Source organism: Clytia hemisphaerica, unplaced genomic scaffold (genome assembly GCF_902728285.1).
Source record: "Clytia hemisphaerica strain Z4C2 unplaced genomic scaffold, Clytia hemisphaerica genome assembly, whole genome shotgun sequence".
Taxonomy (NCBI): domain Eukaryota; kingdom Metazoa; phylum Cnidaria; class Hydrozoa; order Leptothecata; family Clytiidae; genus Clytia; species Clytia hemisphaerica.
This window is the reverse complement of record NW_027104406.1, coordinates 668,338-686,772: the sequence shown is the minus strand read 5'-3', so window position 1 is coordinate 686,772 and position 18,435 is coordinate 668,338. Positions and strand designations below refer to the sequence as shown.

General features: G+C 35.8%; 1 protein-coding gene across 1 annotated transcript in view; it reads left to right on the top strand.

The window, feature by feature from the left end:
* LOC136820011 (sorting nexin-13-like) overlaps positions 1–9,200 on the top strand; it is a 35,954-nt gene extending 26,754 nt beyond the window's left edge. The window contains exons 20-29 of the mRNA XM_067076246.1: positions 474–581; positions 934–1,044; positions 1,770–1,895; positions 5,535–5,585; positions 5,761–5,828; positions 6,247–6,324; positions 6,547–6,615; positions 7,215–7,327; positions 7,564–7,615; positions 8,182–9,200. Coding sequence (XP_066932347.1) covers positions 474–581; positions 934–1,044; positions 1,770–1,895; positions 5,535–5,585; positions 5,761–5,828; positions 6,247–6,324; positions 6,547–6,615; positions 7,215–7,327; positions 7,564–7,615; positions 8,182–8,329 — 924 coding nt within the window. The 3' untranslated portion in view covers positions 8,330–9,200. The remainder of the gene's footprint in view (positions 1–473; positions 582–933; positions 1,045–1,769; positions 1,896–5,534; positions 5,586–5,760; positions 5,829–6,246; positions 6,325–6,546; positions 6,616–7,214; positions 7,328–7,563; positions 7,616–8,181) is intronic.
* The last annotated feature ends 9,235 nt before the right edge of the window (positions 9,201–18,435 follow it).

Below are 18,435 nucleotides of genomic sequence, written 5' to 3'. Positions count from 1 at the left end.
TATCATTTTATTCTTAATCGCTTTCTTTCTTTTTAAGACACAAGTATCTACTCAATATCTTATATAATCTCAATAACAATATTCGAATAAGCACTTTTCCCTGGAGGGGGCGCTTATTCAAAGGAGGGGCTTATTCGAGCGGGCGCTTATAATATTATTTTAACGAAAAGGGGGCGCTTATTGGAGAATTTACGGTAGGGAGAACGAGTGACAACCTTCTCGAAAATAGAGCCTTCGGGTCAACCTCGACTATGGTTACATAACTTACTATATACCGGGTGTAAATTATTGTTTTAGCATTTAGACCAAAACTTTTGATCAAGTTGACCAAATTTGACAAATGGCACCTCAAAATCTAAAGTTTATCCTTCCTCTTGCCAATGCATGAAAATTGATTCTTTAAAAGTTCATAGAACTCGAGAAAACATTTTTTCTGGGATATCTGGTATGTATCGAATCTTTTTCTCTTTCAGTATCAATCGTTAGGGACGTGGCTTCACCTACCAGGTAAAAAGACGTTTGGCAACATGGAGCAAGAATTTATTGAAAAACGAAGAGATCAACTGGAAAATTACATACAGGTACATAATTTGGGCTTTTATAACAAAACTTTTCGTGTGACGCAAACGCATCTGGTCAGCTCGGAATTTTGAGGATTTAAAAACATTTTTAATCTAGGCCTGGTAAACCTTTTTTGCAGAAGGCTGACGCTACAGGCTAAAAATCCTAGCTACCTTGGTGTTTTAAATTGAAAGGTCTCGCAAACGTTCACTTACGTCAATTCTATATCGAAACAAATTTGATTGAATTTCGTGATTTTGGGATGTAGAGGGGCAAGGGTTGAGAAGGTTCTCGTTGCAAATTTAAAACATCATGCTAACACCCAAAACGATAAAAAATAACTTAACGTTGAAACTTTTTTTATGTTTGCAGCCACTTCTTGATACACAACTATTAGCTGAGCATTCCGGTATGTTTGAACTGGTAGCCGGTTTCCTTGAACAAGGAGATTACTTCAAAGGAAAGTCCGAAATCTCAAGAAGGGTACGTAACAAGTATATTTCAATCTTTTGATATTCGATTAAGTTTCAAGGAACCGAGAATTACCTTCTCTTCGGTTTAGCATCATTCAAAAGCAGGGGTTTTGCTTTGTTTTTTTTTTGGCTGGCGAATGAACATTAACTCTGTCAAAGGCTAGTTTATTGATTAGCGTGAATATGTACTCGAGGTGGCACCGAATTTTCTGACCGGCGAATCTTTTCAGATACTTGCAAAAGGTTGGTTGTGAGACTGACTAGGTCGGATTAATTTTAGCTACAATCTCAGAAACATTCATAGAATGGGAGGTTTCCAATAAATTTAGATGAATTTCAAACTGTTCAAACTTTTACAGTGTTATTGATTTCTAAAAATCATTCAGCTTTTAAGGGCTACTTAGACTACACAATATATTGACGAACAATATTCGACAATATGGTTTGCGGACCGTAATGTACGAAGTAAACAACTGGTACTCTATTATAAAAAGGAATTTTCTTTCTGTAAACAATCCCCCTTTATTGTTGGAATATTGCAAATGGAGCTGGACAATATATTGCGGACACCTTTTCAATATATTGTCGACATTCAGCAATATATCATCAATATATTGCCTGACAATATATTGTGTAGTGTATGTAGCCCTTTACGCCTTTTAATTTTCAACATTCAATTTTCTCAATACGAGGTCTCTGGAATTACGATTTTAGTTTTCCATATTGTTTTATCAGGTGGACCATTTAGTCAAGCCGATGAAAGTTTCCCTTAGTAACGTGGGACGTGCAGTCAAAAACAAGGCAGACTCCGTGTCCAAATGGTCTGGTGACCTCACTGACAGCTTCAAATCCAAAGAAAAGGTAACGTCAAATCTACTCTGCTTTTTGATAGAAGCATACTTTAGGTGAAACTCGAAAAACTTTAATTTGACAAACCATAGCATTATTTTTGAATAGCTTGAGCAGAGCAGAGATGAAGTTATATTGGAATTTGGTACATCCGGTATCATTCTGATCATGTATTTTAACGAGCTCGGTTTAAATCCCCAAGACACTTATAAAATGTTTTTCTTCGGTAGTGAAAGGAAAAGGTTTTTTAAGTTTAACTATTATTGCAACCTTATTGTTTCAATAATTTCATGAACTTGATGGAACTTGAACGATCGATCACTAAATCGATGCTGGACGCAATACGCATACTTTCTGATTGAATACTAAAGTCTATTCACGATAAGTGTGCACTCTTTTTTAATTTACCTATAACTTTTGAAGGAATTCTTCAATCTTTATAAATTTGGTATCATTAGAAAGATATTAGCGAGTGGAACAATTTGAAATAGAAAAATCTTTAAAAAATTTCTGAAATTGAAGATGAAAATGAAGAAGAAAAAAATGAAGATCTTGCAGAAAGTTGCTATAACTATCATTTTCACTGAAGTGAATCCTTGATCATCGAACGTCATCACTGTGAAAAAAGTTCTCAAAAATAATCATTAAAAGATATCAAACAAAATTATAAGCTGATTGAAGTCTAAAAACGCTGATTTCTGCTGTTCTCTGCTGTTTTTTGGGGTCAATCACTTATCAACTTTGTATCATAACTTTATATTGAATAAATATTTTAGTGAAATTTCTTCACAGTGATGACCTCCTAAGATCAAAGAATCTCTCCAATGAAAATGAAAGTTATAGCACCTCTCTACAAGATCTTCATTTTTTTCTTCTTCATTTTCATCTTCAATTTCAGAAAATTTTAAAGATTTTTTTTCATTTCAAATTGTTCCACTCGCTAATATCTTTCTAATGATACCAAATTTATAAAGATTGAGGAATTCCTTCAAAAGTTATAGGTTAATGAAAAAAGAGTGCACACTTATTGTTACGCAACTTAGCTCCCAATAAATTCGTAATTGGTCGATTTCGTTGATCCACTTGGGGAATGACGTAATTCCCGTGAAATTATAAGTGTAGCTTTTCTATTGTTACGCAGTTTTATACATAATGACCCTAGAGAATATCATTTGCTATATATTCGTAGATTTTTTAGAGATCATTCTGCTCGTCAGGATGAGTTATGATTTACATCAATAGAGAGAGGACATGTATGTAAAGGAAAAGGCTGACTTATGAGATGTCACATTATACAAAGTAAATACTTTGACTGATACTTCACTGAGTTTTACTACAAACCGAATTGATTGATATTTTACAGAGATACTTTACAGAGTTACTTTACAGAGATACTTTACTACCGATTATATTCATCTATGAGATTATGAATTGTTACTAATTTATCGACTACATAGAGAAGATATTATACAATAAACATAGCTATTGATATTGTCCATAATTCACTGACCTCCTAGGACGAAGTCCACTTAACAATAACTCATCCGAAGCATTTTAAAGAAGAAGAAATTGAAGAAGAAGAAATTGTTTGTTTTTTAATTTATGGTTGTGGTTACTTTTATAGTTGTGGCGTTTTCCTGTCAAGAACTCAAGAGAGGACATCAAGAAGGGCGACACAGAAGTGTTCTTGTGGCACGGGAAACTCTGGTGTGGCTCATTGAATACTGGGACCTGGTTTCTGTTTGACCTGTCTGTTGATAAACCGTTTCAGTCTCTGTCCTGTCTGGCTCTTATTAACGTCTGGCCATTTGAACCGTTTGACCTGATCCGGACGGAGCTATCCGACCTTTATCTGGCCTGGTTTCCGCTTCTGACCAGTTTGAGTAACGTCCTAACGTCTGACCGTTTGAACTGACTGACCTGACCCGCACGGAGTTATCCGATCGCCATTTGGCCTGGTTTCTGCTTCTGACCAGTTTGAATAAAGTCCTAACGTCTGACCGTTTGAACCGTTTGACCTGAACCGGACGGAGTTATCCGATTGCCATTTGGCCTGGTTTCTGCTTCTGACCAGTTTGATTAACGTCCTAACGTCTGACCGTTTGAACCATTTGACCTGAGCCGGACGGAGCTATCCGACCACTATTGGGCCTGGTTTCTACCTCTGATCAGTTTGAATAACTGTCTTAAACCACCCTCCCGCCCGCTACAAACACCGTCCTCATTCCCAACCGCTCCGCCTATTCCGCAAACACTGCAACTATCGTCACCCGCCACCAGCTTACACCCCCGCGCGCGCATCACCGCCCAGGGGCCTTAACAAACATCGACATACTAAAAAATCAACCTGATCGCAGATCACACCATAACTTGATACAACGTTCACCTATCCAACATACGCAAGGATCGCACAGAGCCCATACAAATCATACTGAACCAATCCGAATCGTTACCGAGACATTAGAATATCGTCAAGAATATCCCCATATCCACTATTATGGCCTCTAGTATCGAGCGTCAAATCTCCCAAGCGAAGCGCAAGAGAAACGGGAAAAAATATTCTATCGGGAAAATGATTCAAGAAATAGAAATCCATGTCGCGTCGCGGGGAAGTCGAACGAAGCTGCGATTTCTGAAAGATACCTTGCAGCAAGAGAAACTGGCCGCTATAGAAAGACATGAGGACTTCATGCTACTCTTGACCGACGGTAATCCGGAATTCAATGACCGATGGATAGATGACCTATCCATAAGGGTGAACGACTGTTTGGCGAACATTGAGCAATACTTCGTCGACAGAGAAAATGATACTCCTTCATCACTATGTTCTGCTGAAACTCAAAAGGCGAGAATCGAATCCTGGAGACAAAGTATCCAATTTTTCGAGGATGCAGAAAAGCTCGAAGGATCTGAAGCAGAAAAGCTCGAAGGATCTGAAGCAGACAACAATAGCGTCATTGAAGCATTCTCGAAGTTATATATTGAGCCAGCCCACTCCAACAACACTATGACCCAGACAACAGGAAACAGAGATCCTGAGAATGCGGAAGTCCGAGATACGCAGGCCATGAATGAATACGGAAGCAACTCACCCAGAAGGAATGACCCCGAAAACCGGTCCCCGGAACCTGGAAAAGGAATTTTACTTGAAGCGAACCTAACACGACTCCAAAATACCGAAACTAAACCTCATGTATCCGGAGAACACGAAGTAAGAACCCCGGACGATACGTCCAAAAGACTAATCGTGTCCGAAGCAGCAGACGTGTCCGAAGGAACAAGATATCAAACATATGATGGGACGAGGGGGCAAACCCATCACCTTGAGTCAACATCAAGAGAAGTAAAGTTCAAAAGGAGCCCTCAGGAATGGAGGGACCCCCTTCCTAATCGTTGCCTAAAAAGTACATATATTATTGATAAGTACCCTCCCAAGGATAGACTCAACCCAGATGCTACTCCTTTCCCAGCCACAATCAATAAGTACAATCGATCTCGGGTCAACCAAACCAACGAAAGACATCGATACGAGCGTTGTCAGACGAATGATAATAGGGGATCAGTTCGGCAATCAGTCACCCAAGAAGGGAATAGACTTTAGAGATTCTTGTATTAGATAGTTGGAATAGATTATTCTTCTTTTCATTTCAGTTCAGCGAGAAAGATGTATCTGGGAAGCTTTCGGAAGCACTAGTAGCTGATGTAAGTCTCGTATTCCAAACTTTTTTACAACACCTTTAAGTGGTATAATTTTGAAACGGAGTATAACCTAGCTTTATTTACTCTTTTCAGTCTTACTTCTAAACGAAGAAGTAAATCTTCTTTAAAGTGTACCAAAACAGTAAGATTCTGTAGATCCTGTATTTTTCTTATACAGACGAACGAGAATATTCCATTGCGTATTTTGTTATTGTTGATGGACGAAGTATTCGATCTTCAAGACAGGTAAAACACCCCTGTGTCACAGACCCAAATATGGCAAAAACTTGGTCCCCGGTGGGAAAATACCCTGTAATTTCATCCCCACTCGAAAATCGATGTCTAAAAATTGCACTCCAAAACCATCCCTTAACTGGATTTTTTAACCTTGGAACAATAAAATTTCTATCCCCATTAGGATTTCAATAGGGATTTATATCCCCACTGAAGAAAAAGGTTCCACTGGGGCTGTGAGAAATGGGTGTGGTAAACGTGTACAGAGGATGAATGCGTATACGCGTCCTTCGTGGCCTAAGGGTTAATAAGATTAATGTTTTGTCTTCTTTGAGAAATTAGGAAAAAACTGTCATATGACTCTATCCATTTAACCATTTTGAGTATAAGTGAAAAAAAATGTTTTACCACATACTTTTCTCTTTTCAAGGAACCAATGGTTACGACGACGTATTGTGGTCATTTTGAGACAAATTATCAAAGCTATCTTCGGTGACGGGATAAACAGGTATACTATTAGTGCAAGAACGATAACATTCGGCTATGATGAAACTATTTACTTCTAATTTCTACGGTTTAAAAGAAATTATATAAAACTCGTTTGCTCACATAGCATTTTTAAACAAAAGAGAGAACAACTTCATCCGCCTTTCGCTAATTCAGCATAAGTGGTGGGCCTTTCTTGTGTATCATCAAAAATAATATTTTGCATATAACTTTTGATGTTCAGGAAAATTGTGGAGCACGTAGACTTTTCGACAAGTTCACAACAAATAGCTGAATACGTAAAACAGTTCAGGTTTGTGATTTCATGTTGAATATTCTAGACGAATTTTTGAGGCTCAATTGTAATTGAAATAAAATATTCTTTGTTCATTTATTTATTCTGAAATCTAAGGCTAGGATTTTTCTCAATTTGTTCTTAGGTTTTGACCACAATTGAGCCTTGTGTTCATATTGTTTACAATTCGTAAAATGATATATAGGACAACATAAGACTGTTCATCTAACGTTCCCAGACCATCTAAAAAGAACGACAAATAACTGTTAAAAAGCGACAAAAAGAACGACAAACCCTAACCCTAACCCTAATTATCAAAAAACGACATATTGGAAACATTAGATGAACTAACTCACATTTCTAAATTCATTGCCGTAGAGGGTCTGTTGTCATTGTCTTTTCTCATTTAAGATTTTTCAAATCGGCCGGTGCGATCGATAAGAGTTGTGTTGCTATTTTTAATTCACACTTCATCGCAGAGGTCTCCATACGGGAATTTCTTTATCAAATAGACAATGCGCACATAGTGTACTACGAAGCGATAAACGTCAGATACACTCTGGTACAGAGTAACTCGCTACTTTCTAAATGTTCTTTTAAATTCTTTTATTTTACAGAGATTCGTACTGGCCGGGCGGCGTGTTAGCCGAAGAAAACCCTGAGAGACCGTCAGATGCTAAACGAAGGTTAAGGATGGTCACCAAAGCTAAAATGTTGGGAAGCATACCAGGTGCATTTTTCTATTACTGTAATTTTCTTTTTGTGAATCTTAATCCCCTTCCAACAGGGATACTTGGCTGTTGTAGTCTATCAATGATTTCTTTACTTTTTCGATTATCATTTTTACTATTTTAAAAGCGTAAAACTTCTCATACTTGATTAGGCTGGGCGCATCCCCAAAATTGATATTCCTAGTTAAAATTAATTTTGATCCTAATCTTGCAATTCATATTTTGTTTTTTTTAGACGAGTTAAAGAGATTCCTTGGCACCGAAAATGTTCGTGAAGGTGTTTCAAGGTGAGCTTGTTTTTCTTATTTCAGAACAATGTTTTTCCGATCATTCGTAATTCTATTAGAAAATGAGACTAAAGTTTGGTTGAAATTAAGTAACAAATTAAATCACAAAAACAATTACACGTAATTCAATAAAATTACTACCTTGTTTTGCTGCAGACGACTAATGTCTTGGTTTTAGAATCTTCAGTTTTACTTGATCTTCAAGGGACGAAGACTTTTCATAGAATTATAGAGAGCATTTTATAATTTTTCCAGCCAAAAGGGGCTAATGATTAAGTTCGAATTAGAGAGAAATATTCGAATTATAGAGGTTCGAATTAGAGAGGGTTGGCTGTAATACAACATTGAATAATGGCATTCTTTCAAATTCGATCTTCAAAGTACCTAAGTTTATTTGGATAAATAAGGAGTAGTAAGGACCCATAATATTTTATTGCAAGATTCAAATGGAATTAGATACCGTAAGTTGGTTCGAAATTAGAAGAGGGATGTCCATATTAGACCAATTTACGGTAGTATTGCTGACTCGTCATTGTAAAATACTTTCTTTTCTCTCTCAATGGTAGGGTGTTTGATATGTTTCAACACGTCAACTTAAATCGCCGTTTATTTTACGTTTTATTCGAAGCTTTCTTGGACACGACATTTGCTGACAACAAATTTAATGAAATTTTCAAGAAAATTCACGAAACAAACTCTAAAAAATCCTCCTAAATAATATTATACTGTGTTCTAAAATTTAATTTTTCATAAATATAAACCTAAAATATGAAATATTTTTTACCAATTTTTTCATTGCATTTTAAATTATAGTTTATATTAGGCGAAAATAAAAAAATATAGTGTTCCGGAATGCGGGTGAAGGAAAAAAGCTCTCATGCGGCCGGCCGGAAAAAAATTTTTGTTTGCCATTTTTGATAACTTAAGATCATTGAAATAGAACTTTAAAGATAACATTTATGTACAAACAGTATGAAGTAAGCCCTAACTACAAATTTATCAATTACTAATAAACAAAACTTGATTTACAAGCGGGAATATTTAACCAAACGACTTTTGATAGCTTGAACGGTCAACTTGATTTTCTTTATAAAGGATGAATCATATAGATTAACTCATAGTCTGCGACCGGGTCAGAAAAAATATTTTTTTCACTCGGCCGGTTTCCGGAAACACTACATTTCTTTTTTATTTTCGCCTTATTTTAATTTATTTTATGATTTTCATTTCTAATTTGAGTTAGAGGTTCAAGAAGGACGAGACATCGATTCAAAATATTGATTATGGATTATGAAATTTCGAAACATCAACCGTAAAAGTAAATTTTTTTTTCGTTTCCTTGATTTTATCGTTACATTAAACCAGTTTTATTGAGACAATTTTCCTAGTAGAGCTTGACCTCAGCATACCCCAAACGTAGTGCAAAAATAATTTCAATTTTTTTTCTCGTTTATTTTATGTAAATATTATCAAATTTTGTATATATGCGGGTATTTTTTGAGTTGTTATGTGGTGATTTTTGCTAGTTCATTTAGTTTCATTCATTCGAATTTTGACGAATATACAATTATAGCTCAATCCAGTACCAATGTTTTAATATCATATTTCAGTTTGAATTGTTTTACAAGACGTCCATTACCGTTAAAGTGATGAATTTTTACAATCCTAATTAAAAAAAAGCATCATCAATCCCTTTAGTAGGAATTTTGTTTTTGTTTTAAAGTTAACATGTTTGATTTAAGTTATCCAAAATCATGATTATGATCCTAATCGTCAGCCGTGCAAAATTACTCGAATCTGATTGGTTTAGAGGAGTGCGATTAATCGTTAATTGCACTATTACCACTTTTTGCACTCTTCGGCGGGGGGACACTTTTGTGTGTTACCACTTTTTGCACTCTTCGGCGGGGGGACACTTTCTTTTCTCTCCCAAGTCCTGTGTCAGAGACTTTTTTTTACTATATAATAAAAAACAAAGACATTTTTTTCTTCAATATAAAAAAGAACAAAGAAATTTTACGTTAAAATAGCTTCTTTTAATTGAAAACAAAGAAAAATTACACTGCAATATTTTCTTTTTAAACACAAAAGAAAAAAAGGAGGTTTTCGAATGTTTATATTATGACGATTACCTCGGAATCGTCAAAATTCCGTCACCGAAAATTCCTTTGAAATTCAATATTTTTGTCGAAAATACCGCAAATTTTGATTATCTTTTACCAATTCCGAAATTCCGCAAATTTTTTTGCTAAATTCCCTTTTTTGCACTAAAATTGTCTAATTTTCCGTGTCCGTCAGAGAACCCAATTTCCGTAATTCCGTCTAAATTTTCGCCAAATTCCGCCACTCCGTCCGAAAAAAGGGCCGATTACGCTCCTCCGCCAACCATGAAACCCCCCACCTACCCCTTCATTGCTCAATTAAATTTTTCCTCAGCTCTGCGCTGCCACCTCGGCAAAATTTGCTTTTGAAGTCCTAAGGGACCATATAATGTGGAAATGAAAGAAATATGTAGGAGTTAAAGCAAAAAAGGCCATTTCATAAATTTGGTAGCGGAGTCGTAAAATATGGCGATGACCCGGGGGAGGCATGTACCCGTCGATCGTCAAGGTCAGTCTGTATCTAGCTCTCACAGGGGAGTTTTAAAAGTCACCCCCTGGATTCCCGCGGAAATTTCCCGAATCGGGGTGCAGTCCTTCCGATCCGGAAACAACAAGAGTAGTCGGGCCCACCATAAATAATTATTCTAGGATCTGTCACTTTACTACTGCTGCTCCCGACTAGCAAAGAACAGTTTCTGATTGGTCGTGGCTTCTTCGTAAAGACGAAAGACAGATATGGACTTATTTCGTACTTTCCAGTCTCTTGTTCGTAGTTTTTCTGACTTTCTGATTCTGTGTGAGTTATTTACTATGTTTTCTAACTTAATGAATGACTTACCGACAGATCGCCACCGGTGGGATTCGAACCCACTAAAGGCAAAGTTCCGATATTTTTGAAACCCAATGCCTTATCCACTGCGCCACGGATTCATGTCGAAAGAGCGTTTCTGATGGCTATTTATATTGTACAAACTGCAGACCAGACTGTATTAAGAGAAAATCACAAAAGAGTGCTTTTTTTGAGCTCCAACTCTAACCCTAACTGATAATAACCAAATTCCTAGCTAATCTGATACGTAACCACACCCAAACCACACCCATACCCAACCCTACCAGGTTGCCTGCAGGTCCTGACACTATTCCCGCATACCGGATCCGAAAAATAGATACATGTCTTTCGCTTTTACGAAGAAGCCTTCACCTTTCTGGTCGAAACCTGAAAAGTCAAAAAGATAAATTTTGGATTTAACAACTTTGTTTGTGCTAATATCTCTCCTTCTTTTTTGTAAGTATGTTAAATTTTGATGCTATGCATCAATTTTCCTTCTGTTTCATATTGGCACTGTCACTTTCTCCCCTGGACTGGAAATTAGGGGTTTACAGAGCCCCTTCCTTGGCCTTGTTCAAAAGTGAAATTTTGTGAAAAAGGGCCTGGGAAATGACTATTGATGTCAGTATGAGGAGAGAACCCCCTGGAAACCTTTATTACCACCCCCTTTCAGTGTAGACCTAACTCTTCACACAAAAATTACGGGGAACGTATGTTTGGACTTTGTACCCTATGCTGCACTTAAGCACTTAAGCCAAAGTCCCGCAAAGGCGGGACAAAAATCAGTTTTTTGAAGTTTGCAAAAAAACGCCACATGGAAGATCTTTCAAATTCAGTATATGAATGGAGCAGTAAAAAATACAACTTTTCTATTTTTACTTTTTTTTGCAAAAGTTCTAGGAATGAAAATGAAGGGATAATGACAATTGAATACTATCCATTGATGACCCGCGGCACTATCATAAAGCTAGAATTGCTTCGCGTACTCTTCGCTTGAGAAAATGATTGACAGATTGAAGTTTTTCACCCGTGCAGGAGTTCGCGGAGCGTTCTCGACTCAATCCTCGGACCGCGCTAAAAATGGTAGACTGAGCTGTGATAGATCATTTCGATGGAAGTTGTTGGCAGTTACATCAATATGCTTTCTTACCTGTCTTTAAAAATATAAATAAAAGTAATCACGGAAAAGGACGCGAAAAAAAAAGACATAAGTGTGAGAACAGAGTAATCAAACTCATTAGAAAGAGTACCATTAGAAGTCATAAAAAATCAACCTGAATATATGCAATCGAAGTTCCAGAGAACTTCATAATTGCCCAAACAACATTACATTACTATGTCAAACTCCCATCCCATAAATTTTACAATTACGTCAGAGTAGACTACGCTCGCCACCGAAGAGGTTTATTTGGAAAGGGTAATTATATTTTATTGTCCGTTTCTTTTTTAAAGATTTGCCGGGTTGGAAAAGTATGAATTTCTTTGTACATATTTTACCTACCCCAAATATTTAGGAGGCTGAGTTTTAAACGAATTGTCAAGTTGAAACGAACGATAAATGTATCAAGGTCTGTTTTATTTACCCCCTGGTGACTTAACAAAAGAGACTTAACTCGATGTTACAATCCAATTATTGAAAGTTTGTCTCGGCCTTTTTTATATTGAGCGAGACATACGTTCTCTGATTATTCATATTGACATTTTCGAGGCATTTTGATGTAACTGGTTGGAATGTTTACAAGGCTCTTGACAGAAAATCGTTTGTTTTATTGTCAGCAGTTGTCAATGATGACAGTGCGGTTATTAATTTTGTTAGATCTGACAAATTGATGTTTGTAAGTGCACTTTATAGTTTTGATTCCCATTGAAGAATGGGCAGGTCTAAAACGCCTAATACCTACTACTTAATACTTACTACCTAATCCGTTTGGATACTTTACAGACCAGAACTTCCAGGCCCTGGCTCTCCTTCGCCTGTTCGAAATTTATATTCTAAGAAAATTAGTTTCATGGAATGTGTTATCTAAAAGAATATTTGAATATTAAAGTATAAATATTTTCTTCGCCTCGTATAAGTACAAAGCAAAAGGTTATTATCTTTATCTAGTTTTTCTTCCTTTTACTGCTCTCTCTATTATGACTTTGATTTAATTATAAGAACACATGTGCAAATATCTAAAATCAGTTATTCTTATACACCCATGTCTCCTTTATAAAGATCCAAATGGCTAAAACGTTATTTAAACGTTATTTGAGATTAAATATATAGGTCATTTAATTGTATCCTTTTGTATTTATCTGCATCATATCGAGTAAAGTGTCATACTACTTTTTGAGATTGGTTTCTAGGGCTTTATCTTTATCATCTCAACTGATTCTTATAAATAAAACTAATATGAATAAGCAAGCAAAAAATTTTTCTCCTACGAAAAAGTGTGTCTCAACAAAATGTGCGGCTAGTTCGAAACACGGGTCACGGGTCACGGGTTACAGGGCACGGGGTACGGGTCACGGGTCACGGGTCACGGGGCATACAATTTACAGACCGGAAAAAATATAACGATATCATGACGTATAATTCATTTCACGTACTACATAACACATATAATAGTACTAATACTACTAGTATAGTATGTCTGAAACAATTATATACGAATAGTATTATCATGAAAATTTTTAAATAATATGTCACCCACAAATTTTGACAAAATGATATTGAATGACAAAAATATTGTCAAAATCATGAAATATAAGGCCTCTGAACCAATTTACAGCAAAATGTTTTTTCATACTCAATAGGATGCTAATCATGTGACTGGATATAGATTGACATGTTTTAAAACGATTAAATGCTGCAAGATAGTGGTTTTAGAGATATGAGTATAATTACGTCATTTTTATTAAAAATTCATAATGGTAAGTGGAAAATATTGACATATTTATAAAATACCATCATTTCTACGTTATTATCCATTAAAATTATATTCATACTCATAGCGATGGAGGGGATATAATGAGATATGATTTAACAATAGCCGTACTATCATTTTCGTGAGAAAGCTCGCTTTTCAGGCGATGGGAATTGTAATATGTATATTACTTAGGTATAACATATAACATGCATATAACACTAAAAGTGTATTATTGATAATATAAGCTTATTATATGTATGTAATATGTTGCGGTGTTTTCTGGTCTGCATTATACACGACGCAAACTTCGAAAGCACGTGGAAAGCACGTGGTTAGGTTTTAGCGTTTTAAATAGTCATACGCTGATAAAATACCTTAAAATTGATTTTTTCGATAATTTTTAGTGTTTTTAAAACATTTTCTGTTTGAATTACTTTGATCTGAGCTGCCCCGTCACCCCATGCCCCGTGACCCGTGCCCCGTAACCCGTGCCCCGTGACCCGGACCCGTGACCCGTGACCCGTGACCCGTGTTTCGAACTAGCCACAAAATGTGTGTAGTCTGTAAACTTCATAGAAAAAGCGCGGGAAAATGAAGTGAAGAGAAGAAAAGAGAGAAAATATTTTCATGTCTTTAAAACGTTGTAAGACAAAAACTTGAAATTTTTTTAACACCAAAATTTCAAATTTGGTCATATTTAGCATGCTGATTATTTTAAAGGTATTTTCGAACAATTTTGAGGTATAATTAGTAAATATTAAGTATTAGGTAGTAAGTATTAGGTAGTAAGTATTAGGCGTTTTAGACCTGCCCATTGAAGAATCATATTCTGGTTTTCATGTTATTAGATGCTGGTTTAGAGCTTTAGGTCTACACTGTTTGAAAATCTGAAAAATGAACAAAAACCCCTTGTTGGAAAATGTTGGGGCAGTGGCTGGGTTTACTAACTGCAACTGTTGACGGTGCGGTATCAAAAAGTTAATTCTTCTTTCAGAAAAAAGACTGTAATTTGTTTACCTTTATTCTTACAGCTTCCCAAAATCCAAGCTCTCAAACATCATAAGTCAAATGAAATTACTTTCGATTTCCCGTAGAAATTATGCAATGAAAAATCCGGGGGTCAATAAATGAAGACTTTCTTTTCCGCACAAGATTTCTTTGCTTTATATAACGAATTATTACTTTTCAATATATTTGTTAAATATAATTTTTGATTACAAAAATACTTTACATTGTATTTAAAATTTTAAAAAGTCGATTCTCTTTGTTTTGTCTAACCCCCGTCTCAAAAGAAGTCCCAGAATCGCAAGATTTTGGCAGTCGGGCGTTCAAAACAAAGGTGTTTTTATTTTTCCGCCCACTTTTACGAATTTTTCTTTAATAGGCATTTAAAATATCAAATTTAAACCTTATTTTGTATCGTTATATAGTTAGTGCAGGTTAAATTTACGAAAAACTCAAAAAGTCTTACTGTCTCAACCAGCGATGACCAGCCGCCATGTTTTTACTTTTAAATGGTTCCTAACAGGTCCGCATTTCAACCCGTATCAAAATTTTTACCATAATGCCTTGCGTTTTTCCGTAAGTTCAGAAAATACGTCCGTAAATTTTAGTTGCAGATCCGTGAAAATTTACTTACATGGGTTTTTGAGCTTTGAAATCAGTTCGAAGATCAAAGGTTTTGTTTAATTAGTTGGGAGCTATTAAAACACAAAGATAGAATTAACCACCAATTAGCCACCGTTAGCCGGTTCCCGGTAGCAGAAAAAAGGCCTGCCTGGAATTTTGCCTGCAAGTGTTGAAATTCAATAAAAACCACTTTAGAATGCAATTCTGAGCAATTGGCAACTTGGGTTAAATGAAAACAATAGTTCGTAAATTTCAAATGCATAGTTAGATTATGACCGCGATAATTTACGATAATTTTTTTCACTCGGGGCTTATGCTACCAATTTGTAAGCTTAACGTGGTTTGAGACAATGACATTAAGTCATATACAAAAAAAGAAGCGACCGCCATTTTGAATTCAAAGCGCTTCGACTGAAAGTGGCGTGAGATAGCATGCGATGTTGTTATTGTGTTTTTGTGAATGTGTGTGAAGTTGTCTTTTTGATTTCGAAAACATTCGTCTAAAGCGTTCACTTCCACAATAATTTATGTAATTGCAATTTCGTTCAGTCCACAGTCAGCTTCAACATATACACATGTTTTTATTTACGTTACCGAAGTGCCTACTAAAACAATCCGGGGGTAAGTGGCGAAGCAGCACAGCAGATTATTCGTAAAGTAAAGAAATATATTAGCATTGACAATCAAATATAATATATTATAATTATATTTCCTTAATTCAAAATTCAAAAATTCATTTTTCATTCGCGAAAAAAAAAAAAAAAAATGAATTAATATTACATACTAAGACGCCCCCGTCTTTTTCTTTCGTTTAATTTCCGATCTCGGAACGTGCAAAACGCCTGTCCGCCCAAAATCCACCCAATCAGCTTAAATTCGCTTTCATTGTCCTTTGACTTTCAAGAAATAGTATTTAAAAATTATGAATTTATAATAATTACAAAAAACTAAAAGTTTGATACTTCATTAGGGAAATATTCAATAAATTTCTAGTTTCAATTTTCAGTGGGCGTTTTTCTAGGGCTTCGTTTATCGCGCAATTTTTGCGTCACACAGACTTTCTCGGCCGCTCGTAATAATTATACATTGCCAAATTTGGTTCTCCATTGTCAAATCAGGATCGATGGTGACGTCACCTAAGCATAAAAAAGAAAGGAATTCGTCAGTTTTATGCATATATTATTTTGCGAGATATTCTATTCGCCGCGCGAGCGCACTTTTCGTAGACTAGTCGGAATACTTTCTTTTACTCACGGGATTGATGGTAACTTTTCATCTTCGTTATTTTTAAAATGAAGCACAACCGAAAAAAAACGAAACTTCAGAGAGTTGCGTATTTTCAGTGAGTAAACGATTCTGACAATTAACAAAATTGATGATGATGATTTTTTTTCGGTCAGGCAAATGTCTCGTATTGGGGGTTCTAGTCTTGACCCCTAAGCCTACGCGAGATTGAAGCATTTGGGTAAACGAGACAAAACTCCAAAAAAGCTGGTGTTTTGAAGCGTTTCCGTGTGATCGAAATATCGCTGTTGTGACGCACTGTTGAAATACCGTCAGTAATAATCTGAGAAAGAGAACAATAACATTATGACATCACACAAATAAATTATGCTGGGAAAGTCTGCGAGGACAACATGGGGTTTTAACATTTTTCCCTCGTAAGTTTGGGGGGAAAACGAAAGTACTCTATATTTTACGTATGGGGAAGTTTAAGAAAGATTTACAAAATAGAAAAGTTTCGTTTTGGGGTAAAGAATCAGTATTGTGAATTTAAGTGAGTTTCTATTTTGGAATTTTTCTACAGAGCCAAATAAAGATTTTTTCTATTGTTCTTGCTTGATTGCCTCTAAGGGTAAGTTCCGTAGGAATGAGGCTATCGAGACATAATGTGACGAATTTGCGGGAAAACGAAATTTAACATTTCTCTAGGCTGGGTATGTGAGGCGGAAAAATGGCTTTTAGAATTGCACCCTTACAGTGCAGAAAAAATCAGTGAAATTCATACCCTAACAGTGCATTTTTTCAAATTTTAAACTCTTTTAGAGCAAAAAAAATCAAGATTTTCAAGAAAAAATTTGCAATTTTTGCCAGATTTTTCCTAGATTTGCTGTAATTATACAGCGCATTTATCAAAAGTCCACCCTTACAGTGTAGACCTAACTCTTCATACAAAAATTATGGGAAACGCATGTTTGGACTTTGTACCCTATGCTGCACGCAAGCACTTAAGCCAAAGTCCCGCAAAGGCGGGACAAAAATCAGTTTTTTGAAGTTTGCAAAAAAACACCACATACAGTAGAAGATCTTTCAAATTCAGTATGTTAATAGAGCAGTAAAAAATACAACTTTTCTATTTTTCCTTTTTTTTTGCAAAAGTTGTAGGAATGAAAATAAAGGAAAAAATGGTAGACTGAGCTGTGATAGATCATTTAGATGGAAGTTGTTGGAATGTTTACAAGGCTCTTGACAGAAAATCCTTTGTTTTATTGTCAATGATGACAGTGACGGTTATTAATCCGTATTTTTACTTACTGCTAAATCTCTTTGTAATTAGTTATCTACCGTCAACTGCTCTAACTTGGGACTATCTGACAAAACATGGGACATTTGGCCACCATTCCACCGAACCTCCAAAGTCATTAACTAACATAACCACAAATCATAGATAGCAAATAATGTTAATACACATATAAAATGCGATCACGCAAATTCGCGCAAGCGTCCGAACAGATATAAAAAAGTCCATTCTTCCACGGAAAATTGTGAGATCTGTTATCACCACTCAGTAACTTTGACATGTCAATCAATCACGCACGCTGTAAAAAAGTCTCTAGTAGAGAAAAACAGCACAAAAAAAAAAATGGTGTCAAGATGTGAGCAGCGTGTGTGATAAAATTGATAAATTTGATCGAAATGTCAAGACAAACTTGTTGTCAAAGAGATTTAAACAGTAAGTGAAAATACAGTCCAGAAATAAACCATCCCAAGATTCGACCAATCGTCCCAAGTTAGAACCGTTGACGGTAGGTAGGATTTCCTACCTTACCATGGCACAATTTTCAGCCGAAGCACAACACTGGCCCCTTGGGGCTTTATAAATCTATGAGAACAGGCTGCTTGCTTGAGGTTTGCTTGAAGTATGAAGATAGTCCCTAAACTGGACTTTTGCCGAATCGTTCTATATTTTTTTAAATTTCACTTTTCCAGGATTTTTCTACTATGAGTCCAAATATGCATCTTGGATAGATTTTTTATGAAAAGTTCTATAAAATATTAACTCAAGTATTACAGTTAGGAACATTTGGCATGTACCGCAATCAAAAAAAATTGTAATTCAGCACTCTT